The 23,174-nt window shown below is 39.9% G+C and overlaps 6 protein-coding genes across 7 annotated transcripts; 4 read left to right on the top strand and 2 right to left on the bottom strand.

The window, feature by feature from the left end:
• The first annotated feature begins 218 nt into the window (after positions 1–218).
• Positions 219–3,729, top strand: ATPsynC (ATP synthase, subunit C). Its single transcript, XM_068301082.1, has 4 exons — positions 219–348; positions 879–989; positions 1,828–2,032; positions 2,737–3,729. The coding sequence occupies exons 2-4, from the start codon at positions 942–944 to the stop codon at positions 2,898–2,900; spliced, it is 417 nt and encodes a 138-aa protein (XP_068157183.1). The 5' UTR covers positions 219–348; positions 879–941; the 3' UTR covers positions 2,901–3,729.
• A 223-nt stretch (positions 3,730–3,952) lies between these two features.
• Positions 3,953–4,898, top strand: LOC137585742 (G patch domain-containing protein 4). The gene has a single exon (XM_068301666.1). The coding sequence runs from the start codon at positions 4,015–4,017 to the stop codon at positions 4,801–4,803; it is 789 nt and encodes a 262-aa protein (XP_068157767.1). The 5' UTR covers positions 3,953–4,014; the 3' UTR covers positions 4,804–4,898.
• Positions 4,899–4,968: 70 nt separating this feature from the next.
• LOC137585741 (probable rRNA-processing protein EBP2 homolog) lies at positions 4,969–6,205 on the bottom strand. The gene is made up of 3 exons (XM_068301665.1): positions 6,056–6,205; positions 5,895–5,978; positions 4,969–5,833 (listed from the first exon to the last, which is right to left on the bottom strand). Exons 1-3 carry the CDS (start codon positions 6,119–6,121, stop codon positions 5,060–5,062), a joined length of 924 nt encoding a protein of 307 aa, XP_068157766.1. The 5' UTR covers positions 6,122–6,205; the 3' UTR covers positions 4,969–5,059.
• Zwilch (zwilch kinetochore protein) lies at positions 6,169–8,584 on the top strand. Its single transcript, XM_068301664.1, has 5 exons — positions 6,169–7,385; positions 7,444–7,517; positions 7,581–8,076; positions 8,159–8,413; positions 8,473–8,584. The coding sequence occupies exons 1-5, from the start codon at positions 6,344–6,346 to the stop codon at positions 8,538–8,540; spliced, it is 1,935 nt and encodes a 644-aa protein (XP_068157765.1). The 5' UTR covers positions 6,169–6,343; the 3' UTR covers positions 8,541–8,584.
• A 446-nt stretch (positions 8,585–9,030) lies between these two features.
• Positions 9,031–15,167, top strand: chp (chaoptin). Of its 2 annotated transcripts, none has more exons than XM_068301662.1 (14): positions 9,031–9,290; positions 9,728–9,964; positions 10,051–10,940; positions 11,150–11,284; positions 11,376–11,595; positions 11,657–12,266; positions 12,325–12,455; positions 12,520–12,776; positions 12,838–12,979; positions 13,039–13,397; positions 13,463–13,886; positions 13,951–14,192; positions 14,252–14,438; positions 14,508–15,167. In XM_068301662.1, the coding sequence occupies exons 1-14, from the start codon at positions 9,288–9,290 to the stop codon at positions 14,607–14,609; spliced, it is 3,939 nt and encodes a 1,312-aa protein (XP_068157763.1). In that variant the 5' UTR covers positions 9,031–9,287; the 3' UTR covers positions 14,610–15,167. The 2 variants fall into 2 exon arrangements, with proteins under 2 accessions (XP_068157763.1, XP_068157762.1); XM_068301661.1 differs by having other exon boundaries at positions 11,367–11,595.
• Positions 15,133–22,480, bottom strand: LOC137585739 (probable 2-oxoadipate dehydrogenase complex component E1 homolog). The gene is made up of 12 exons (XM_068301663.1): positions 22,278–22,480; positions 19,522–19,651; positions 19,120–19,291; positions 18,833–19,055; positions 18,227–18,391; positions 18,046–18,119; positions 17,201–17,965; positions 16,721–17,138; positions 16,338–16,661; positions 16,086–16,274; positions 15,930–16,015; positions 15,133–15,670 (listed from the first exon to the last, which is right to left on the bottom strand). Exons 1-12 carry the CDS (start codon positions 22,393–22,395, stop codon positions 15,566–15,568), a joined length of 2,769 nt encoding a protein of 922 aa, XP_068157764.1. The 5' UTR covers positions 22,396–22,480; the 3' UTR covers positions 15,133–15,565.
• Between the last annotated feature and the right edge of the window lie 694 nt (positions 22,481–23,174).

Below are 23,174 nucleotides of genomic sequence, written 5' to 3'. Positions count from 1 at the left end.
TGACAAATCGAATATTCGATAACCCCATCTTGAAAACAATATAAATTTCAGGCTGGTTGGACAATTCAAAGTAATCTTCAGCAACTAGAGTCGGAGTAAGTTTAATAGGCAATCTCAAATTGTTATAAATATTCAACTATGATCAGTAATTATCACTCTAATGCATTATCGATAACCAATTATGCGCGCGCACCGCTTCCAGTCCGCCTCAGCTTTCCAATTCACTATGCAGCCAAGATTTTGCCCACGGAATACAGGTTTTTTTTCCCTTCTCTAAAATGTCGAATTCTCTAAAATATATATGAAATTTTTCATTTCGCGTTCACTGTTGTTAAGGGTTTGTTCGAAGTGAGTTCGCTGTTGCTCTAGATTAAAGATTCTAAATTAAAGGGAAAAATGTTGGTCAGCTGCTGCCAGCGGAGCACCCCCAGCCAATGGTTGAATAATGATAAAAAAAAAAAAAAATCTGAAGAAAATTAAATGCATTTTAGTGAAAAAGTGTCAAATGAATGCAGTGAAAAATGTATTTTATCTAGAGATATTGTCGCCATTTTGCGGCACTCACACACACGTGTCACAAGAGAACTGGCAAATTGTAGCTGTATGAGTGAGACCAGCCGTTGCGTCACAGCAAAAAGTTTTCAAATTAAATTTTTTTCAATAATTTGCGATAAATTATTAAGATTAGAAGTGAAAAGCAATCAACTAGAACCAAAGTGTTGTCACATTCAGTGAGATTTGTAAGAATATTAGTGAAAAGTTGAAAATTTTCCCTGCATTACGTAACTACCATGACAAGGCGGCAGCAGCGGCGGATTAAAATTTTTGCAAAACAGTTTACAGTTAGATTAATCTCAATTATTTATATCTTTTTGCAGAGCTCCGTGCGCTAGCTTCAAGTTTTGTCGTAAGCCAATCCAAAAAAAAGAAATCAACTAAAAATGTTCGTGTCGACAGTCTCTCGCATTGCCCCCGTTGCCAGGAGCGCCGTAAGTATAAAATTTACAACGAATGTGTGGTCCATGTGTGTGAGATAAAATTTTTTAATGTAATTATGTAATTAACTGCAATGCCATTGATTTTTTTCATTCCGAAATTATAAGTTTAGTAGCAGCTTCTAGCCGCTTGCTCTGTGGTGGCTTCCAATGGCCTGCGGTGAAAAAATACACACATACAGTTACATAAGATTCATTTGAGGTTATGTTGGGAATTATAGCTCAAGTTTAAAGTTTTCCATTAAATTATATTATTAAAACGTATGTATTTGTAATAGTTGCAAAAGTATTTTTTATCCCAAAATAACTAGACATGGCCTATTGTATAACCAAAAATTTGCCCCGACTTTGCTCTCTAATCAATGTTGAGGTTAGGTGAATGCGTTCGACATTCGTGTAGAGAGAGCGAAGGAGAGAGTGATAGCTAGAGACATGGGAAAGAGTAAGCGGTTAATTAAACATTTGTTTATAACATTAAAGAAAATCTCGGCAGTGATATATAATATATATTTAGAACAACAATGTCAATTGTTGAGAAAATGTCAGCAAAACCTAAAATTACTTAACGATTGCATAACTCTTGGCCTGAGCATTATAGCCAAAAGAAAGAGCAAAAGAGAGAATCGTTCTCTCTTAAAGAGAGTAATGCATGACAAGAAAGTTGAAAAAAGTAAATAACAATTAAAATAGTTTAAATTGAAATTCAAAAATCTTATCAATCTTAGTTCGCGTTTTATCTCAGACACACAAAGAAGCACAATTCAATTGTTTTTATATAATAATTTCACAGAATTTACCAATTTTAATTCTTTTTGATTACATTTTTTTTTAGATCCTCGCCAACTCCAAGCAATACTTGCGACCATTGAGCAGCGCCGTCATCAGCCAGAGCCAGACTTTGGCCGCTCAGAACACAACCCCAGTTGCATTACTGCCACAAATCAGGTCATTCCAGACCTCGCCAGTCACGCGCGATATTGATTCGGCTGCCAAATTCATTGGTGCTGGTGCTGCAACAGTCGGTGTCGCTGGTTCCGGTTCGTATTGGTTGCCATCTTTACATCTAGTTATAATTCATATCTACCTACCTCTTTATTCCTACTCCACTGTAATCTGTCATTCCTGGTCAGTTCTCCAGTCAGTTGCAATCTAGCATCTGGGGCACACATAACGAGTATCTGATTACTCTCTTTGCCCCGGGAAGGTCTGAGAATTGGTCGAAGCTTGTGTGTTTTGTACAACATGCTAATTCATCCGAAAGGTGTTTGGCGTGTAGCTTTATTTCCTAGCAGGAAACCTGTGTGATTACAGGGCGAAGGTACCAGAAATTCTGTACCGTTTGGCTTGTTGCGGTCGTCCCCTCGACTGCCGCCTTACGGATGCATTGAAATCTTTCGTGACCAGCCGTTTTAGTGCGATGTGCTTGCTGCTATAAGCTACCCTCCTTTGGAGGAAGTGAAAAGCAGAACTCAATTCAGACTAATCTGCGACTGACTGACTTTAAAAGAAAAAACTGGGTTTGACACTTGGATGGGATAATTAAAGAAAAAACTAAAAATTAGCTAAAGTAGGAATGCAAATTCTCATTGGTATTCGATTTTAAAGGAATACCCAAACAAAATATTTGCATTCCTACTTCTAATTGAATTACATTTAATTAACTGAATGTTTAAACTAATATTTGCTTTTATTTCCTTTTTTTTCTTTCTGTGAACAACACTATTGGCAACCAATACAACAGGTGCCGGTATCGGAACAGTATTCGGTTCCCTCATCATCGGTTATGCCAGAAACCCATCGTTGAAACAGCAGCTGTTCTCATACGCTATTCTGGGATTCGCCCTGTCTGAGGCTATGGGTCTGTTCTGTCTTATGATGGCCTTCCTGTTGCTGTTCGCTTTCTAAGCGTTTGCGTATAACGCGCCACTCGTCGTCCTGTAATGGGATACAATGAGATAATAGAGAAAAATACCAACCAACCAATTAACAACCAACAACATCAGCGTTCGTTTTTCGATTATTAATGATAAACAACAATTGATTGATAGCAAACAAAGAACATCCTGTACTATCTAATTATAAAAAATAACAACCACAACATAATATATGTAATTTTGTTTTTAAAAAACATCCAACACTGTCACGGAGCAAGGAGAGGAGGATCATAAGCAAAACATACTTGGAATTAAGTTAGCATATTAACAATTATTGGAAAACGTAGTATCAGCGGCAGCAGCATCGAAGTTTAGTATAATCGACGATATTTTAACGAAACAAAGCAAGGCGAAAAGTAGTTGCAAAGATTGAAATTAGATTTTAATTCAAGCGAATGTACTTCTCGCTCCCAAACAACATCCGCACTACCATGCATACCGTCAAGCCAGTCAACGCAATGTGTAGATGGAAATGTTGCATTTTCAGCCTGATAAGTCTCTCTCTCCCCCCGAAAACCATAAGATGCAGGACAGGGGATGCAACTTTCTCTCGACAAATGAAGCGGCGATTTGTTGATGAGTGGGGCGTGGTAGTGTAATGTGTTGCGAGGGCAATTCGATTTTATGTGGCCTGTACTGAATTGGAAAATATTTCATAATTTAAATGCAGTTAATAATTTTTGTTTATTATCGCCACTTAGTATCATCACCATGTATTCGAAATGAAAAGTAGAAAACGCAGAATAAAAAATGTGCAGCTGAAATGTGAAATAAAATGAGATATGAATGCATAAAAGAAATCAATTTGTTGGGTTTTTTTCCATTAATTTATCTGCTGGCGGTAAGATTTGTATGTTGATTTGAAGTCGATTTTGGGGAGCTAGAGATGGTTATTTAAAAATGTTCTTGGAGATGGGGGATACTTGCACCATCGATGCATGATGAGCAGTTTTTCGCGTGAGAGAACAATCGATTTCTTCCGATAAGATTCATTGCTTTACCTGACCATCACTAACAATGTTTCACATCTCTAGGTTCCGCCACATGTGCCAGACTTTGTTTATATTTTGTTGGTTTTCCTTTTTATGGATTTTGCAAAGAAAATTCTTGGTAAATATGGCTGGAAAGAAGGCGATGGCTTGGGCAAGAACAATACTGGCATTGCAGCTCCTCTAAAGGCCAGCCTAAAATTCGACAACGCCGGTCTGGGTGTGGATCGGGCAAAAGAATTCAATGACCATTGGTGGGAGCGTTGCTTTAACGAGGCTGCAAATAATGTAGAAGTCCAGGTGCAAACAGATGGACGTGTGAAAACAGGTCGAAAACGGGGTGAAGATGCTGTAGAAATATCCACCAAGGGCTACTCGGACCGCAAACTAAAAAAGGCCAAGGATGAAGTCGGCGGCACAGTTTATGAAAACTTTCTGCAGACTACATTACTTACGCAAGATGGAGGAGAGGTCGAGAACGCACAGGCCATCAAGGTGGAGGACATTGCAGTGTCGAAGGTCAACGTTCTCACCGATGAGGAACTCTTTAAGGCTTGTGGTGGAAGAACAGCACACAAAGGAGCGCGACATGGCCTGAAACTGAGTGGTAAGTTGGCCCGCTTGGAGCAGCAAGAACAAGAAATGCTGGAGAAGCTGCAAGGAAAAAAGACGCTAAAGGCTGAAGCAGAAGTAAAGGAAACTCCAAAAAAGAAGAAAAAACAAAAAATCGAGAAATTACAAGAGGAACAGGAGGTAGAGACTCCATCTGAAGACCATGTCAAATCAAAAAAGAAGAAACACAAGCAGACTACTGAATTTCCTGAGGATAACGAAGTTCCAAATAAAAAGAAAAAGAAGAAAAGCAAGAGGATATCAAACGATTAGCTTTAGTTTAGTTAATTACATTCTAGTTGTAAATTTGTAAAAAGCTGTTTCATAAATGAATTAGTTTATACCCTTTTTTGGTATACAAAAGTTAACTGTTTGTAAAATTATTGCGAGTCGTTGTTTCCCCGAATCTCTAAACATTTAAGGCGAATGGGAAAAAAGTTGTGAAAGCTGAATTAATTGTAGTTTTATTTTTAGTTCCTTTAGTTCAAAATAATTCTAGTTAGCTTATGCAAAGTTCATTGTTTCAGGTCTATTTTTTTCCTTTGGCTTTGATACGTCGTGATTTACCCATTCGCTTGTTTACTGACGCTCCGGCCTTGACACCACGTTGACGGCGAGATTTGCCCTCCGTCTCCAAGCCTGCCGCTGATGCTTTAGTGTTACGTTTAAGACCTTTCTTTTTGCCACCGAATCCAAACTTTTTGTTTCGCTGTTTACGATTCTGTGCAGATTGCTTTTGTTTGGCTTCTAAGGCCTTGGCATCGTCCAGGAAATCGAGATTTTTCAGCTTGCCTTTGCGGAACTTCTTTAGCTTGTCCAGCATATCCTTCTTTTCGGCTTCTCGTTGCACCTTGGTCTGTTTGGCCAGCATTTTGCCCATTTTGCGTTGTTCACGAATTTGCTTGATGCGCTCAGACTTAGCTTGCCCCTGTTGCTTAGCCTGCAGATTAGATCGCACCTTTTGCATCAGCTCATCTGATTTAGCCATTTCGGCAAAATAATCATCGGGACGGCGTGTCTTTATTCCTAACTCATGGAGTCGGGGAATGCCTTCGAGCACAGCGCTCTGGGCCTGTCGATGGAAAAGCATCTCCCTCTTGAAGTCATTCAGAACGGGATCTTCTTCGGGGCTTATGTATGGGATCTTTGCATTGCCTTTGAACTGATTGGCACGCTTCTGTTCGTGCTTTTCAAGTTGAACGGCTAGTTCTGGAGCCAAGGGAGCTGGATTGTTTATCATATCCAGACGTTCCAGCCATGGCAACTCCAAGCGGAGTTCCTTCGTTTTAGCCAGAAGTTTTGCCTGTAAATGTGTAAAGAAACTTAGTCATAAGCTTTATAATAAGGTGTATGTCTGGTCTTACAATATCGTTTACTTTCTGCCGTTCTCCATAATATTCCACATTAAGTCCTGGCTTAAGATCGCCACGTTCAAATGCCGCTTGCAGCTACAAGAAAAGTAGCAAGATTATCAAATGTTCAATGTTAATTGTGGTCCCTACACCCAGTAATTTGTTTTACTTACTTCAGCATCGGAATTATCTTCTGATTCATATTCTGAACCACTTTCTTCCATTTCAAAGTCTGTCATTTTTAAATTATACGAAATACAATCAAAATAAAACAAAAACCAAATTCAACACGTGCGGCCGGAGTTATCGGTTTTGTTGATAGAGACGACAATTCAAACATCGATTAATATCGATTATTATCGATTGCCGATACGCTCAACAATGGTTGAATGATCGAGTACGCCGGCAAATTTGACAACTCTGTGGTTTTTCATTACTTTGATTTTTATTTGAATTAAACAATGTCCGCCAACCTCGCCAACATTTATGCAGATTTGCTACGCAAGTACGGGGAGCACCATACTATTACTTATGGAGCGCCTCCTTCCTATTTGCTAACTATAGTAGGTCCTGAAGAAGTAGAGCCGGGAAAAAAGATTGTATTCTTCTACAAAGAAGACCGGTCGATGGCGATGGCGTCCCTGGTGAAAACTACGCCGAAAAAAACAATGGAGGGCAATTCAGATGTCAATTTGGATCTGACTGGAAGTCCTTTAAAGGATGACTGCCTTGCTGACGCCATTGGCGATCTATCGTTGAATTTGCAATTGGAGGTTATAAATCCGTGGAAGCCAGAGGAGGAGTATCATCGCGGCTTGCCAGTAGATCTGGCTCGTAAAATCATCTGCACCGAGAGCTTTCAGCGGGAAAGGTGCTCAGGATCTTGCTGGTTCCTCTGTGATGGCAACGATTTTGGCCATACCCAGCTGCTCCAGTACGAGTTTGATAAATCACACTTCTGCCGCGGCATACTTACATATCAGGGTGTCTTACCGGTCTCCTTTGTCACTGCACAATCTCTGGCCCGCCAGCATTTTATGGCTGGTGGCGAGCCGTTGGAAACCTGCATTGAGAATAGCTATCAAGTGAATCCCAATATAACTTTAAATTGCATTTGGTGGAGTCACAGCTCAGTGCCTGAGCTAATCAATCTAAGCGACTGCGATGTGTCACTTAAACAGATATTTCGAGTGAGCAATTGCTCTCCAATCACACAAGATTTGATGAATCAATTGCGCATTCTGGCTTACATACGCGAGGACATTATCAACTACCATAGTAATGTAAAATCGGGCCAAAGAGGTGATCCCACGTATCGTTGTGGTCGAGGTGTTGATATGGGTGAATTGAGTGAATCAATTAACCAGATGATGAATGAAGTATCACCCGTTGTTGATTCTTACGGTAATGTGCATAATGATTTTGACTTTGAGGAAGCGATTCAACGCTGCAAATTCAGGAACATTACGGATCTAACCGACAAGCTGTGGGAGTTACTTAAAAGTAAGAAATATTTGATGTTTTAAAGATAAGGGGAAGATAATTTTTAAAATTTTCCCAGGTTGTGGCTCATACCAGGATCTTAAATTGGCCTTTAGCATGGTTTTCCAATGCGCTGCGCGCTGCAATATTGTGGTAGGCATGAATATCGAGTTCTTTATATATGAAACTAAATTACACTTGGGTTTATAATTTAAGAACACTCCAACCAATACGAATCGTTTGGCTGAAATAATTAGAGAGCTTGTCAATCGGCGTCTGGCCATACCTTGTCTAAATGGTGCAGAGCCATTGGAGTTACTCTTTGAAATTGGCCTGGACAAGGTTTACAAAGACTATGAATTTATTTATACCGAAAGCAAGGTGTGCAGTTCCAGTTTATTAAAAGATTGCAGCGGCACTGGCGTGGAGGAATCAAATGGAGACGATCCATCTCAAGGTTTGGGTCAGACGCGGAAATCTCTGCATAATGGTGGGGGTCGGGGCGATGCCACAGCAGCGACTGCAGGAGCTCGCAAAACTCTGCTGCATCTTAATGCTGCCGTTAGAAAGGAAAAGTTCGATGATGTTCCTGGCTTGAAGAATAGCCGTTTCGATGAGCAGGAGAGTTTGCATAGATTATCCAAACTATTTCAAACTCATTGCACCTTGGAACATCTGCTGATGCTGCAGATGAATCTCAATCTTCCAAATAGTAAGCTCGTATTACAATAATTTTGTTGGTTATTTTTAAATATTCAGCAATTTCTCAATTATTCCCCCTAATCTCGCTTCAGTTTGTGTCGATGTCTGTTCCAAGTTATTGAAAAAGAAACCAAAATTGGTAGAATCAATTGATGACAAGCTAAGCGATACAATAGACATTGATGTGTCTGCCCACTATGTACGTGAATATTTGGAGGGCAAAGACCCGCATTCACGTCGCATAATCATGAAATCAAATAAGAAATTCCGTGATGTCAAAACTACATTCTATTTTAATATGGAAAACATTTGCCCACCTGAGCTAGCTCAGTGCTTTCAATGTGATGGTACGTAAGCGGCAGGTTTTTTTTAGTTGCTCATCATTTATATGCACTTTTCATTGCAGATAAGGAGATGATCGAAGATCGCACCTACCATTCGTGGCTATATCGTAAAATAAAGTCATTTAAATAAAGTTTTTAAAACAATTTATTTAAATATGTATTCAAAAGATGGAACGAACAGCTTGTTTCTATTACCCATTGGTGGTGTTGGACAATCCGCTTTTCGCAGCAGAAATCATGTTAGGGAATTCGTACAAGTTATTTTTTTTCCACCCGTTTTTTTTTTCTCAGCTGAAGGTGGAAATGTATCCGGCTGATTGACTAAGCATTATTTGCTTCAAATCGTTTGCCTTGGTTAAACCAAAGGCATGAAATCTTTCCGGCCTCGCATTTTCGTGTGTTTTGCTTACCATATTCTAAACAAAAGGCCAAGTAATGCAATGGAATATAGCATAAAATAATAAAAAAAAAAGGAATGGAATTGAAACCGCAGCATGTGTGTGGGCTCAATGGTTAAGTGAAGACGGCGCCGTCATCGTAGCACATAGCCAATATGTTACAATCCAATTAGAGTGGCATGCAACCATTTTGGGTTAATTTGTCGTTTCTCAAGTCTCAGACGTGCGTGGAAGGCGCTGCGGTTCGGACGTGTTTCTCGGTGGCGGCCATAGCTATAGCTATATAAGTTTTATTGCAGTGCAAGTGACAGTGACAGTGACAGTGACGGTGATTCTAGTGTCCTGCCGCACACCAAGGATAAGCTTTGTGAAAGCCAGACGATTGAAGCAAAAACAACTAAATAATTGACTTACAATTAAATTAAGTAAAGCCTATTCTAAATGCGAATTGTCGCGCGTTTATAATCCAATTAACGAAAATGGTGAGAAAGTATTGTGCAATCATTTGAATAAGTTTGATTTAATTGCTTAAAAAAATATTGTATAAAATCGTTTGATTACTTCAGTGCTCCGATTTTCATATATCCTTGCAGCATTCCTTCTCTTTTTAAATTGAATTGGTATTCATAAAGATTAGCTTAGTCAGATATTTAATAGTTCTTAATAAGCTCAAGAAAGTGAATCATGAAAAGGAAAAATAAAAAGACTTGTAAGCTCTTTTTGTCACTATTTAAGAACGACATTTGAAATTATTTTTGCAAGGATTAAAATTAAAAAGGACATTTGATACGGCAGAAGTAGACTGGTAGCCTTTAAAGTGCAACTCTTTACCATGACTTGGACGCAACATGGTGTTTAAGGGCTTTAATCCTAGACAACATATTTAACCATCTTGACCATATGGATTTTATTATTTCAGGGTCTCGAGTTCTTTTTTAAATTTGGCTATGCCTTCCTCACCATAACACTCATCATTATGATCTGGATGTCTCTGGCACGTGCCTCGATGTTCAGTCGCGAAATGGAGGAGACACACTACCCGCCTTGTACTTACAATGTGATGTGCACTTGTTCCAAATCATCAACAGATCTGGGTATAGTGCATTGCAAAAATGTTCCGTTTCCCGCACTGCCACGCATGGTAAATCAATCTAAGGTGAGGCAATCTAAACACTCCAATTATATTTCTCATATATGCAACTGTTTTTGTTGGAATCCCTTCTTTTTGTTTTGTGGTATTAGGTTTTCATGTTGCACATGGAGAATACGGGTCTACGCGAAATTGAGCCCTACTTCTTGCAGTCGACTGGTATGTACCGACTGAAAATCTCTGGGAATCATCTTACTGAAATTCCCGACGATGCCTTCACGGGTTTGGAGCGTTCGTTATGGGAGCTGATACTGCCGCAAAACGATCTGGTAGAGATACCATCGAAATCGATACGACACTTGCAAAAACTACGTCATTTGGATTTGGGCTACAACCATATAACGCACATACAGCATGATTCGTTCCGCGGCCTTGAGGATTCCCTGCAGACATTGATACTGCGAGATAATTGTATCTCGATGTTGCAGTCGCACAGTTTTAGTGGATTGCTTATTCTGGAGACGCTTGATTTGAGTGGCAATAATCTGTTTGAAATCGATCAAAATGTCTTCATCGATGGCATGCCGAGGCTGACACGTCTTTTGCTAACCGATAATATACTTTCGGAGATACCCTATGATGCGTTGGGTCCATTGAAAAGTTTGCGAACTCTAGACATTTCCCATAATGTAATTTGGTCGTTGAGTGGCAATGAAACCTACGACATTAAGGCCAATACGAAACTGAATCTTGATAATTTACATTTGGAATATAACCACATTGAGATATTGCCACCGAATTCGTTCAAATACTTTGATACGGTCAATCGCACTTTCTTCGATGGAAATCCCATTCATACGCTCAGGGAAGATGCCTTTAAACCGGCTCGCATACGTGAGATCTACATGAGATATTGTGGTCTTACGAATATTTCGCCCGTGGCATTTGATAGTCTGGTGAATAGCCTCCAGATTCTGGATCTCTCTGGTAATAATCTAACAAAGCTGCATCACAAGCTCTTCAACAATTTCGATGTCTTGAGGTAAGTGAGTGCTGAGTGCCCATCAACCCAAACTAATCCGATTGTTGGACCACCCATTGCTGTTGCTGTGGGGCTTCGGCTTTCACTATAGCAATGTGTGTGACCTGCTTACCCAGAACGTGAGGAATAGAGAAAAGCCGCATAATAACCCTTAACTACCACCCTTTCTTTTTGTTTCTTTGCCCCCACATTTGTTGTCCCAAAAATAGGGTCATCAGCATGCGTGACAACAAGATCAAAATTCAGAAACCAACTGAAACCTTCAATGCCGTACATTATACTCTACTGAAACTGGACTTGAGCGGTGATCGCAATGATCCTACCAATCTGCAGACGCTTCGCAAGTAAGTGATCCCTTGCACATCCACTTATCCCACACACATACCCCTTACCCCACAAAACAATTTTGTATTTATTTTCAAAAAGTATGACCAGAATGCGGAATATGCGCTCGCTATCGATTTCCCGCATGGGTTCAACGTCAATCGGACCGGAGGACTTTAAAGACTTTGGTGTGGAGCTGGAGGATTTGCAGATCACACGAGCCAGTCTGTCTGGCATACAGTCGCATGCCTTTAAGCATGTGCGCGGATTAAAGCGTTTGGATTTCAGTGAGAATGGCATTTCAAGCATAGAGAATGATGCCTTCCATGAGGTGAAGATTCGTCTAGATGTCTTGGCCCAAGACTTGAATAACTTTTTGATTTATTTTTCAGATTGGCCACTCTCTGATTTCATTGAAAATGTCACATGGTTATTCGGGTAGCGCTCTGCCATCTGAGCCCTTGCGTCATCTCACTTCACTGCAGGAGCTCGATTTTAGCAATAATCACATTAGCAGTATGAGCGACACTAGTTTCCATTTTCTTAAAAATCTGCGTCTTCTGGAGCTTCATGACAATCGCATTGAGCAGGTGCTGAAGGGTACTTTCCAGGGCGATATTCATTCCAAGCTGGAGGAGATTTCGTTGCGCTTCAATCACCTAACATCCATTTCGCAGCATACGTTCTTTGATTTGGAGGCATTGCGAAAGCTTCAATTAGACGACAACAAAATCGATAAGGTGGAGCGACGTGCATTTATGAATCTAGACGAAATGGAATACTTGAGCTTGCGGGGCAATAAACTCAACAATCTGGCAGATGAGTCCTTCCAAAATCTACCTAAATTGGAGATTCTGGATATGGCCTTCAATCAGTTGCCCAATTTCAATTTTGATTACTTTGATCAAGTGGGAACTCTATCCAATTTGAATGTAAACGTTAGCCACAATCAGATCCGCCAATTGATGTATAACTCCTCTTGGAGTGGCCGTAACGAACATGGTAACATAATTGGATCCAACTGAATGGATAGCTAATTAAATTTGTCTTTTTCTTGCAGGAGGCATGTACCATTCGAATATAAAAATTCTGGATCTATCCCATAATAATATTTCCATTATACATCCGGGATACTTCCGGCCAGCGGAAATATCATTGACACATCTGCATTTGGGCTACAACTCGCTAATGGTGTGTATGATAATACAAATATAATGTTCCTATTGTATTGCAATGTTTCTTTGGGGTTTCATAGAACACCACTCGGGATGTCTTTGGAAATATGCCTCACTTGCAATGGCTGGATCTCAGCCATAATTGGATACATGAATTGGATTTTGATGCCTTTAAGAATACCAAACAGCTGCAACTTGTTTTCTTTGGCCATAATTATCTAAGTGACATACCGCAGGATATATTTAAGCCTGTGCAGGGACTGCGTATTGTTGACTTCTCCTACAATCATCTCAGAGGACTACCAGATAATCTCTTCTACAACGGCGGCATGGAGAAGTGAGTATATGTCAAGTTTGAGCTGTACCACAACTTATTTTATTACTCTGTTTGATTTTAGATTGGACGTTTCGCACAACATGCTTCTGAAGATACCCTCATCATCGTTGTCCAGTTTGGCTGCTCTAACACTCTGTGAATTGCATTTATCCAACAATTTCATTTCCACGATACACAGTATGGATCTGTCGAACAAGTTTAGGGTAGATTCAACGCATAAGTCACCCTTTAGCCAAAATCTAATGTTATTTTCTTGTTTTAGTCACTTCGTTATTTGGACATTTCCTACAATTATTTGTTACGCATTGACGATGCAGTCTTTGCCACCATGCCCAGGTTAGCTGTTCTGGATCTATCACATAATCGCGATCTTAAGGTTATGGATAAATCCTTTATGGGTTTGGAGACCTCATTGATTAAACTGGGCCTCGAAAATGTCTCTTTGAGCACTGTGCCCGAAATACGCTTAAAGTATCTGCGCGAGTTCCGTTTGGGCTACAATGAGCTGCCCTCGATACCACAGGAATTGGCTCACAATATGAGCAATTTACGCATGCTAGATCTCTCTAACAACGATCTGACTAATGTACCACTGATGACACAGGCACTACCCCATCTACGGTAGGGGAAATCTACAATTAATCTAATTAATTAATCTATCATACAATCTATCAATTAATTTCCAGCCGACTTATGCTATCTGGCAATCCAATTACCTCACTCAACAACAATAGCTTCGATGGCGTCAACGAAGATCTGGAAATGTTGGATATTTCTAATTTCCGCTTGCACTATTTTGAGTATGGTTGTTTGGACTCTTTGCCCCATTTGCGATCTCTTAAATTGACAGCCTATTCGCATTTGGAACACTTTAATATTCCACATTTGTTGCGCCATCATCATAATATACGTCAACTATGGATTGAGGCACCGCAACCGTTTACACGAATTGTCAAAAAAGGATCGGGACCCACACAGGAAATGCAAACCCTACAGCTGGGCATGCCAACGGATTTGCAACGTGAAATGGAAGGCCATTTGCCATCCAAATTGACCAATATAACTTTCAGTGGACCTCAATTTAGTAATCTCAATGAGCGCATCTTAAGGGTGAGCCTTCCCCCCCTAAACGATATCAAAATCTTAAGCTCTGTGATCTTTTCCGTCTATATAGGGAATGCGTTCACCTTATCTCTATATGCAATTATTCAATACCTCATTGCAAGCCTTGCCACCGAACTTCTTCAAGTATATGGGACGTGTTCGCAACATTTCATTAGACATACGCTATCACAATCGTAACCTTAAGAAAATACCGAATCCGAATACCGGAGCTGTGCCATATCTGCCCAATAGTGTCTTCCTAACCGATTTAAAGATGTCACACACAGACTTGAATTGTGACTGTGACTTGGGGTAAATCTAAATAACAAAAACTATTACAAGCTATTCAATTTTAAATTCTATCTTCACAGTTGGGTGGAGTTCTGGCAGCGTAAACGTCGCCAATATATTTGCTCTTCACAAACCTGGACGGACACTGTGTTCCGTACTTTTATGAATTCACCATGCCAGGTCTATGGACGTCATAACTGCGATGATCATGACGATGATTTGCGCGAAACACGGTGTGATAACAAGGGTGGTCAGCAGTTGATGGAGGTAATTATCCCCTATATATAAATCACTTATTTTGGTAAATTAATTGCTGGATTTTTTGTTTTTTTAAAGGCCCTCAAATTTGATTTGGAATGCGGCTGGGATAATGCTAATTGCCGAGAGACTGCCTTTGTCATAGTGGCCGTTTGTCTGGCCTTTGTCTTTTGGATGTGACTTTTGCACTTTGCATATAAGACGTCCACCGACTTTTATGATATTTTAGAGCAAGTCTATGGCAGGCAGGTCGTATAAGTTTGTTAGTTAGTGCCTTGGTATATAACTGCCTAGTGTATTGATTGTGCCATGCCATGTCTAGAGTTTAAGCGTGATGAATGAGACTTTTGTTCCGACACTGTTTAACCTAGCTTTCAATTCTTTCTGTCTTTCTATGTAGAGATTCCCAAAAAAATTAAACCAAAGAAACAACTTTTTAGGTCCTTGGCAACGCCTTATATGTAGGATACCACCTCACCTCAATTCACCCTAATTAACCATGCCTCACCTCACCTATTATTAGTCACTTCCATCCGCCATCCATGTATGTAATCTAATCTTTTATATACTTATTTACTAGTCTTTCGATCAATAACTATCCACCTATAATGTTTCACATATAGTTTAATCCCAAAGGAAAAAAGAAATTGCATAGATCACACAATACTTCTTAAAACAATTCCAATTGAAAGTCTGTAAAATGTTTCATAAACATAATAAATATTTATGGTAGGTTAAGTGTTTCTTCTTTGGTTTACAACTTTTTACTTGGACTTCATTAAAAGGTCTGTAGAAAAAAAGGAAAAGGGAACACAAATATTGTGAGGATGGGTCAGCAATTAAAAACTTTTGGCTTAAAGTTTTTGCCTAAGGTTTTTTTTCTTCTTTGTTATATAGCATAAATTATTATGAAATTGTGTGTGAGCAAGAAACTTTTGTTCCTTTTTTTTGTTGATTTTTTTGTGCCATTTACGTTTTATTTGTAAGCTGTAAGCTTTGTGTTTTACTCCATTCCTCTCCTTTGGTTTTTTTTTTTTTGGCAGTTTTATTGAGCTAAAAGTACTTTGTGATATATTGGCTGGCTGGCGTTGCGGAATAGTGGAAAGTGGCCCCGGCTCCTTCTCCGGCTCAGCGCACTAAAGTTCAAATGGGGCAGCAACAATCTCATCAACTTCCCGTTTATGCACTTTGCCAATGCCAGTGGCCGGTGTGGGAGCCTCCGTGCGTCCGCAGTACTGGAGCTGTGGAGAATATATATATATATGTATATGTATGTATACTTGTGTGGCCGTGTGTTTGCAACGGAAAGAGTTTTCGCCCCATGGCCGAAGGGAAGTGTTCACTTTTGTTTTTCAAAGTTGAATTGCTCTTCAAAATATAAACCATTCCTGACATGGACAAGTCTTCCATTTTAATAGACAATACTTTGTGTTGTCAGCAAATTTATATCAAGTTAGAAAGGGTATTTAAAATTCCGTTATGGCCGGACACTTGACTTACCTTGTTGCCAATTAAATTTTCAAAACGTGGCCGCACAAAAGTCCATGCACCCATGTTGCGATGCTCCTCCTGACTCCAGATGTAGGCTTTAGGGGGAGGCGAATAGAGGCGTTTAACTCAGTGGTTGGTTCAAGTTTATAACTGGGCAACACTTACATTCCACATTGGCATACTGGGCCAGCTGGCCCTGCAGCTCTTGCGCTGGGAAGGGGCAAAGGGATTCCAGACGTATTATGGCTGTATCAAAAGCCTGTCGTTTCTCACGTTCCTCCACCAGGTTGTAATAATGTTTGCCACTGCAAATGATGACCTTCCGCACCTGATCCGCGGGCACAGTGGTATCACCTGGATGTGTGAAATGTTTTGTCTTGCTAATCTCTAGTTATTAGAAAAACTGCAGTAACGAACCGAGAACATTATGGAATAGTGTGCCAGGCTGGAAATCTTCGTGTGTGGAGGTAGCCGCTGGCAAGCGGATTAGGGTCTTGGGTGCCACTACAATCAGGGGCTTGCGGAAATTTCTGGCCAACTGACGACGCAGGACATGATAGTATTGGGCAGGTGTTGTTGGATTTACAATATGAACATTTACGCCATCACCATCGATGGCGTTCTCCTTGGAGTCACAGAGTTGCAGGAAACGTTCAATGCGGCATGAACTGTGTTCGGAAGCTGCCCCATCATAGCCGTGTGGCAAAAGCATCACCAGGGCATTGCTTTCCATCCACTTGGCTAAGGCGATAGAGTTTTAATAGACAATCTATCAATTGGAATTTCAGATCGGAACTTACTTTCACCCGAAACTATAAAGGCATCAATGATAATTTGTGCTCCATTGGCAAAGTCACCGAATTGTGCTTCCCAGATGATAAGATTCTGTGGATTATCAATGGCCATGCCATATTCAAATCCCAGCACAGCTTCCTCCGACAAAATACTATGGGCTATCTCCAATTTACCGCCATGACCACCCTCGAGATTGTTGAGCGGTATAAACATTTCGTTTGTCTCCTGATCCACCAGCATGGCATGCCGATGTGAGAAAGTGCCACGACCCACATCCTCACCACTGATACGTACATTATGTCCTTGGTACATGAGACTTCCAATGGCCAAGGCTTCGGCAGTAGCCCAGTCAATCTTAACACCAGTTTTCAGCTTTTTAAGACGGGCGGTGACATAGGTTTTCAGCAAATGTGGGTGAATATTCTGCCGGAAAGGGTTAATTTGCTAAAAGATTCAAGTGGGACTCATATCGTTTACTTGCTTACAAAGTCGGCCGGATACGCAACACTTTGTTGCCCAATATAGTGCAATAGGCCATAATCCAGACCAGTGTCCCAATAGGTGAGCTCTTTGCTTGGTGCCAATTGTAATCCAGCCCATTGTTTCTCAAAGTACGAAGGTGGCGGCTGGTAGTTAGGAGCCAAGGCCAACTCTTCACCCAGATGTGCCATATAGTTATCACGCATTTGCTTTGCCTGCTCAGCACTTAGTACTCCCTCCTTCGCCAGTTTTTTGGTATACATATCGGGCACCGATTCACGTTGGTGAACAATCTTATAGACCAACGGGTTTGTGAATGTTGGATCATCCAATTCATTATGGCCCCAGCGACGGAAGCAATTCAAATCAATAAAAATATCCTTGCGGAATTCCCTTTGATAGCGAAACGCTAAATTTGTAATCCGAGCCAAAGTCTCAGGATCATCGCCGTTGACATGGAAGACAGGTGCTTGTATGGACTTTGCCAAATCCGAGCTGTAGTCAGTTGAGCGTCCTCGTGCCGCAGGGGTGGTAAAACCCACCTGATTGTTGACAATCAAATGCAAACTTCCGCCAACTTCAAAATGCGGTACATAGGCCATGGTCAGACACTCTTGATTAATACCCTGACCGGCAAATGCGGCATCGCCGTGGAGGATAACGTTGAGAACATATTGGCCAAAGGAACCATCTGGACTTTTGCCAAAGGAGCCATCGCCACGTGCCTGCTGCTTCGAGCGTGTTTTACCCATGGCCACTGGATTGGCAGCCTGCGAATCAAATACATACATATATATACATATTATATAATACTTTAAGTTTATGCTGTTCTTTCTTTTCAAAGGCTTACCTCTAGATGCGAGGGATTGCGCACCATGCTAAAGTTGATGCTCTTGCCTAGCACCTTCAGCTGCTCGGAAACATCTGTTTTGCAGGATGTGGATTTTGATTAAATTACGCATACGCCGTGTGCGCTTAGATATAGACCCACGCCCAGTTCCCCGAAAAAAAAATGAGAAAGTTTCACTTACGGAAATGACTTATGACGTCCGACATGGCCCCCTCAACATTGTCGGGGAACTCTGATGCGCCGCTGAGTTTGCGGAAAACTTTTGCCGGCCGCATTTGAAGTAACGCTGCCTGCAGGGAGGTTCGTCCACGATGTGGCATAGCCAACACCACATGCTCAATATTCTCTGTTTGTATTGTTGTTGTTGTTGTTGTTTGGATGCATGCGAAAGGGAAAAGTTTTTGAAGGCAAAAGCAGATTAGGGTTTAAGTAAGCGTGAGCTGATATGTGAGCCGCGGCCAAGTAAATGGCAATAACGGCGTGAGTCACGTAAAAGTATGACTTCTTAAAATAAAATACGTCTCTACTGCCTAACTACACTTACGACTTTCATTGCAAATGAAAGTCTAAACTTACTAATTAGTCTACTTTTAGCAACTTGAAGCTGATCTTAGTCATCACAAATTAATTTAATCGTTATCTTTATTTGATATTTCTAAAAAAAAAACTTGGCATCTCTAGTTTTCTCTTTTGGGGGGCTGTCATGATGAAAACTTTTTTGAGTTGGGTTGTTGTTGGCATTGCTCTAATCGTGTTATAGACGCACCAGCCATGTTCACTCTCTCACCTTGTACACTGTCGCGCAGCAGCTGCCAAAAAAAGGCCAACATGGATTCTGCACCTTCGCCTCCATATCGCTTTACAGTCGGAAATTTAAGCGCCATGAAATTATCCCAAGCTTGTGACTTAATTAACAGCTCGGCGATTTCGCAACGTTCCTGGTCAGGCAGCAGCTGCTCCGTGTTAAGAGACTCAAAGTTCTTGGCCAACCATTCGCGCTCCTCCAAATTCTGTCAGAAATGGTTTAAATGCAGGTTTAAACTTCTTACGGGACGCTCAAATGTATGAAAGTACCTCGACATATGAAAACTCGGCACTGGACGCACTGCCACAGTAAATGCCCTTTAGCAGCTGTTCCAGTTGGCCAACATTCTGGGCCGCCTGTGGAGCACTTAAGAGGCCAACGGTGCGCACCGTCTCCTGCGTCTGCAGTCCATAAAATGCGGGATTTAATTCCTGCAGCTCGCTGGTCAGGCAATAAAAAATATACAAAACCCAGAGTAAAGGTTAAAAAAAAAAGAACACACAAAACAAAAGACAAATACACACACCCACACACACACACTCTGTATTTCAGTTGACAATACAAAGAAGCAAACCGAAAAATATATAAAATATATATTCTCCCGCAGGTGGACATGGGATGGGTGGTTGGGTGGATGGCTCGACTGGGCGGGCAGTCTACCCATTATTTACCTCTGACTGTTGGTCGCTTTGATGCTGATGGGATTTACGGCTGCCAATTTGTGTCCATGCTGGCGAAAAGCCTCTACCCAACGATAGACATTCGCCTGTGAGTTCCTCGCCTCCCGCACATCCTCGGCCACTGTTTGGAAACGGAAGGGGGTTCGGAGTCGGAATGGTAGCGAACACATGCGTAAACAATATAAATTTCTCTTGATGTTATAAATTATTTAAAAAAGGATTCACGTGCACTGCCCTTGGACCTTGGCCCATTGCCACATTGTGCGGGCCTTTTTGAATTTATTGGCGTTTCACTTTTATGATATTTATTTTTTACTTCCTACTGTTTAGGTTTGATTTCGTGGTCCTTGATGAGGGCATATTTAATTTGTAAGGACATTTGGAAATATATCAAAGCAAAATGCAATCATGATTGGACAAAGGGTGTACACAATTCGTTTGTTCCTACATACATATATATTGGGGCATCTTTAAATGTGATTGCATATGAGATGAATGGTTATGGGTGGTTTTTATTGGATATATTTCCTTTTGGGTTATTTTATTTTCTGGTTAAGCCATTGACAACTCGTTTCGCTCTAAGGTGTTTACGTGCTAAAGTGTTATCCCGCTTAAAGGATTTACGAGATGCATATCACTTAAATACCCGACCACGAAATACGTGTTTGTGGAGGGCACTAAGAGCGGATAAGGACAATCAACAACAATCAACCTTTCATAAATCACAAATTGCTAAAGCTTAATTAGATTATAGATAGCATACTTTAGAGGGCATAAACGTTAAGCCAAAGCTCTGCAGGGAGTAAAGAGAATGAGAGTTAAGAAATTAATATATTTGTAAATACATTTGCAGAAGTAGCGCCTTGAGCAAATATTTATCTGAGGTACTTTTGGGGGAAATCTTCAAAAATATAAACAAAACTTATATAAATTGGTAGGTATTTGCCGCTTACCGATGTTATTTTTATTTAGTAAAGTAAAATTAAGACATTTCATGAAGCGGTAATAGCGATACTTAATACGTTTCAGTATAAATTACGATACTAAATGAATTGAACAGCATACCAGTCTTCACAAGATACAGAGAACTTCGCAATGAATTACAATGAACAAGATGAACGTGTAAATATTATTGAACAGTCGCGTCATGGGCTATAAGGATATTGGCCGTTTGTGTCAGTACATTCATAAATGCACACATGAGGCAGAGCAAACAGAAAAGCAAAGAGTGGCCCAATGTAAAAGACGAACGCACGGGAGAAAAGTGGTCTGTTGTTGGGCTGTTGCTTGATTGGTTTGTCAAGTGAATTAAACGGGAGACACAAGAGCTTCATCGATGTCTCTGGATGTCAGGTCAACGACAAAATGAAATGAAAAATCACAGGGAAGAAAGTGAAGGACAAACAATTTACAGTAGTTATGAGTACGTGTAATTATCACGAAGTTGAGACAATAAAGAAATTACCAGATACTTAAAACTGAAGAGTTGAAAATATTTTGAAGATTTCTAATAATCTAGTCAAAAATGAAAATCACATTCCATTCCCATTCCATTTAGGGGAATGTAAATTGTGATTGTTTTGACCCTAAAATTATGCTGAAAGAAAAAATTTATTGATTGTTTTCACAACACTCAAAACTTTTGCTTTGCCCTGTAGCTACGAAAAATTGTCTATAAGCAGCATTGAGTGGAATTTTTTATTCACAAAACTTTCCTAAAGTTTTTCTTAAATGTTTCAAACAGCAGATTCTTCGACTGCATATTTTAGGGGGCAATTACCCTCAATCTTGTCTCATCTTCATGAGATGCACTTTTTGAGAGAAAATGTTCTTTTCAGCAATTTATTTATTATTATATACACGATTCACGACAATTTATGACCATTTTTGTTACATCTCTAAGGGATGAGACTCTTGCTGCTGCTGTGGTGTCCTGTTCTGTTCTGTCCTGGCATGGCATGGCATGACTATGGTGTTGATAAGCCAGCAATTGTATACGCAACGTATGCAGGACAACAATTGAAATTTTTCGGCCTTTTGTTTGCCTTTCGTTGCTTTGATAAATTCCAAAGGATTTTGCAGATTGTAGTGGCAAGGTTGATGGGCGAAACCGGCCGAGCTTCATTACAATTAGTGCAGTCAACCAACTTCTGAGTGGGGGGTCCAAGCAATATCAGAGTTCTTATTTTAGAATAAGCTGTATATTTTCTGGCTAATCAGATTTCACACTAAAAAAATCATGTGATAAGCAGCAGCTATAAGAAACCTCAAAGATTAGACGTCTTGACATAAACAAAAAGTTATCAAAACAAAAAATTTCCATCAGAAGCAGAGATGACTCGGAAAAACCAAACAGAATTAAATGCTAACAATGTTGGTTTGAAATGCATCTGCAACATTCTGAGGCAAACATGTTTCACTTCAAACATTTGCAGTTCAAACAAGTTTTAGTTGCAGCTTGACTTTTGTTTTCTTTTGAGGCAGGCAGTGCAACAACGATGCTGCCACATGACACCCGACAATAACAATTGGTTTTGTTTCTTTCGCATTTACTATGCATGTATTTGTTTACGATTTGTTGTTGTTGTTTGCCGCTTATCATAATGATTTTGTTATCTCAACGGATGAAACGGTTTATGATTGAAGTCTTAGTAACAAATATGAAAGATTAAATATAATTTAAATTAGAAAAAACACATCTCACTTTCAGTCATTGATTACACACACACACGCACACATTTAAGTACCTTGATAATTCCGTTTAGCAACCGGTTTATAGCCCCACACGCCCTTCTCACTATGATAATGCCGTTGTGGGCGTGAAAATATATGGGTTAAATTGGCGAATTTTCTTTGTCGCATCATTTTTCTTTTTTATTTCTGTATGATTCTACCGATCGGTTTATACTATAGTCGGGAGAGTGTCGTCTGCGAGTGTATCGTACACACTGACATCTGACGTAGAACTGAATTTTAGTATAGTTTATTTAGTTCGAGAGACCCCAAGCATTGAAATGTTGATAAGAAATGGATTCTCTTTTTTGAAAGATAGCAATTTGATTTGCCTACTTTTAGGCTGTCGTTCATAACATACCATAAAACTGCTTGACAATTATTTAGACGGTCTGCTTAATTAGGGGAACATATTTGTATTAAGAGAATATATCCTTAGCTCGCAATCTCTTTCTACTTTTTCAAGCTAGAAAAACTGCTTGATTATTTCAATGACTAAAAGTGATAGATAATGAGAGTAATGAGACTCAGTTAACAATTTTATAGTCCTAAATTAATTTGTATATTGATGTGCACTTATAAATATTTTGAACGTGGATAAATTTAAGTTACTAAGGGTAAGATGAAATATTTTACCACTTAGGTAGACAAAAAGTTCGATACCCAAGACTGATTTCCTCCAAAATCTATATGAAGTAGTCTTTTCATTGATTGGGTAAAGAATTTGCTATTGTTAAGTGTTTTGAGCCATTTCTTCTGTTGTTTTTTCCCCTTTTTAATCAATCAATCACAGTATGACCATGAAAATTTCAACAACAAGTGAAATGTTTACACTAATTGTAATACTCATTCATAAAACTAAAGCTACAACGGAAATGCTTTATCCATCCCAAAGACCCAATAATGGCTCA

Source organism: Drosophila tropicalis, unplaced genomic scaffold, assembly GCF_018151085.1.
Source record: "Drosophila tropicalis isolate 14030-0801.00 unplaced genomic scaffold, ASM1815108v1 contig_878, whole genome shotgun sequence".
NCBI lineage: Eukaryota > Metazoa > Arthropoda > Insecta > Diptera > Drosophilidae > Drosophila > Drosophila tropicalis.
Note: the sequence above shows the minus strand (reverse complement) of the source record. Positions and strands in the feature narration are given on the sequence as shown.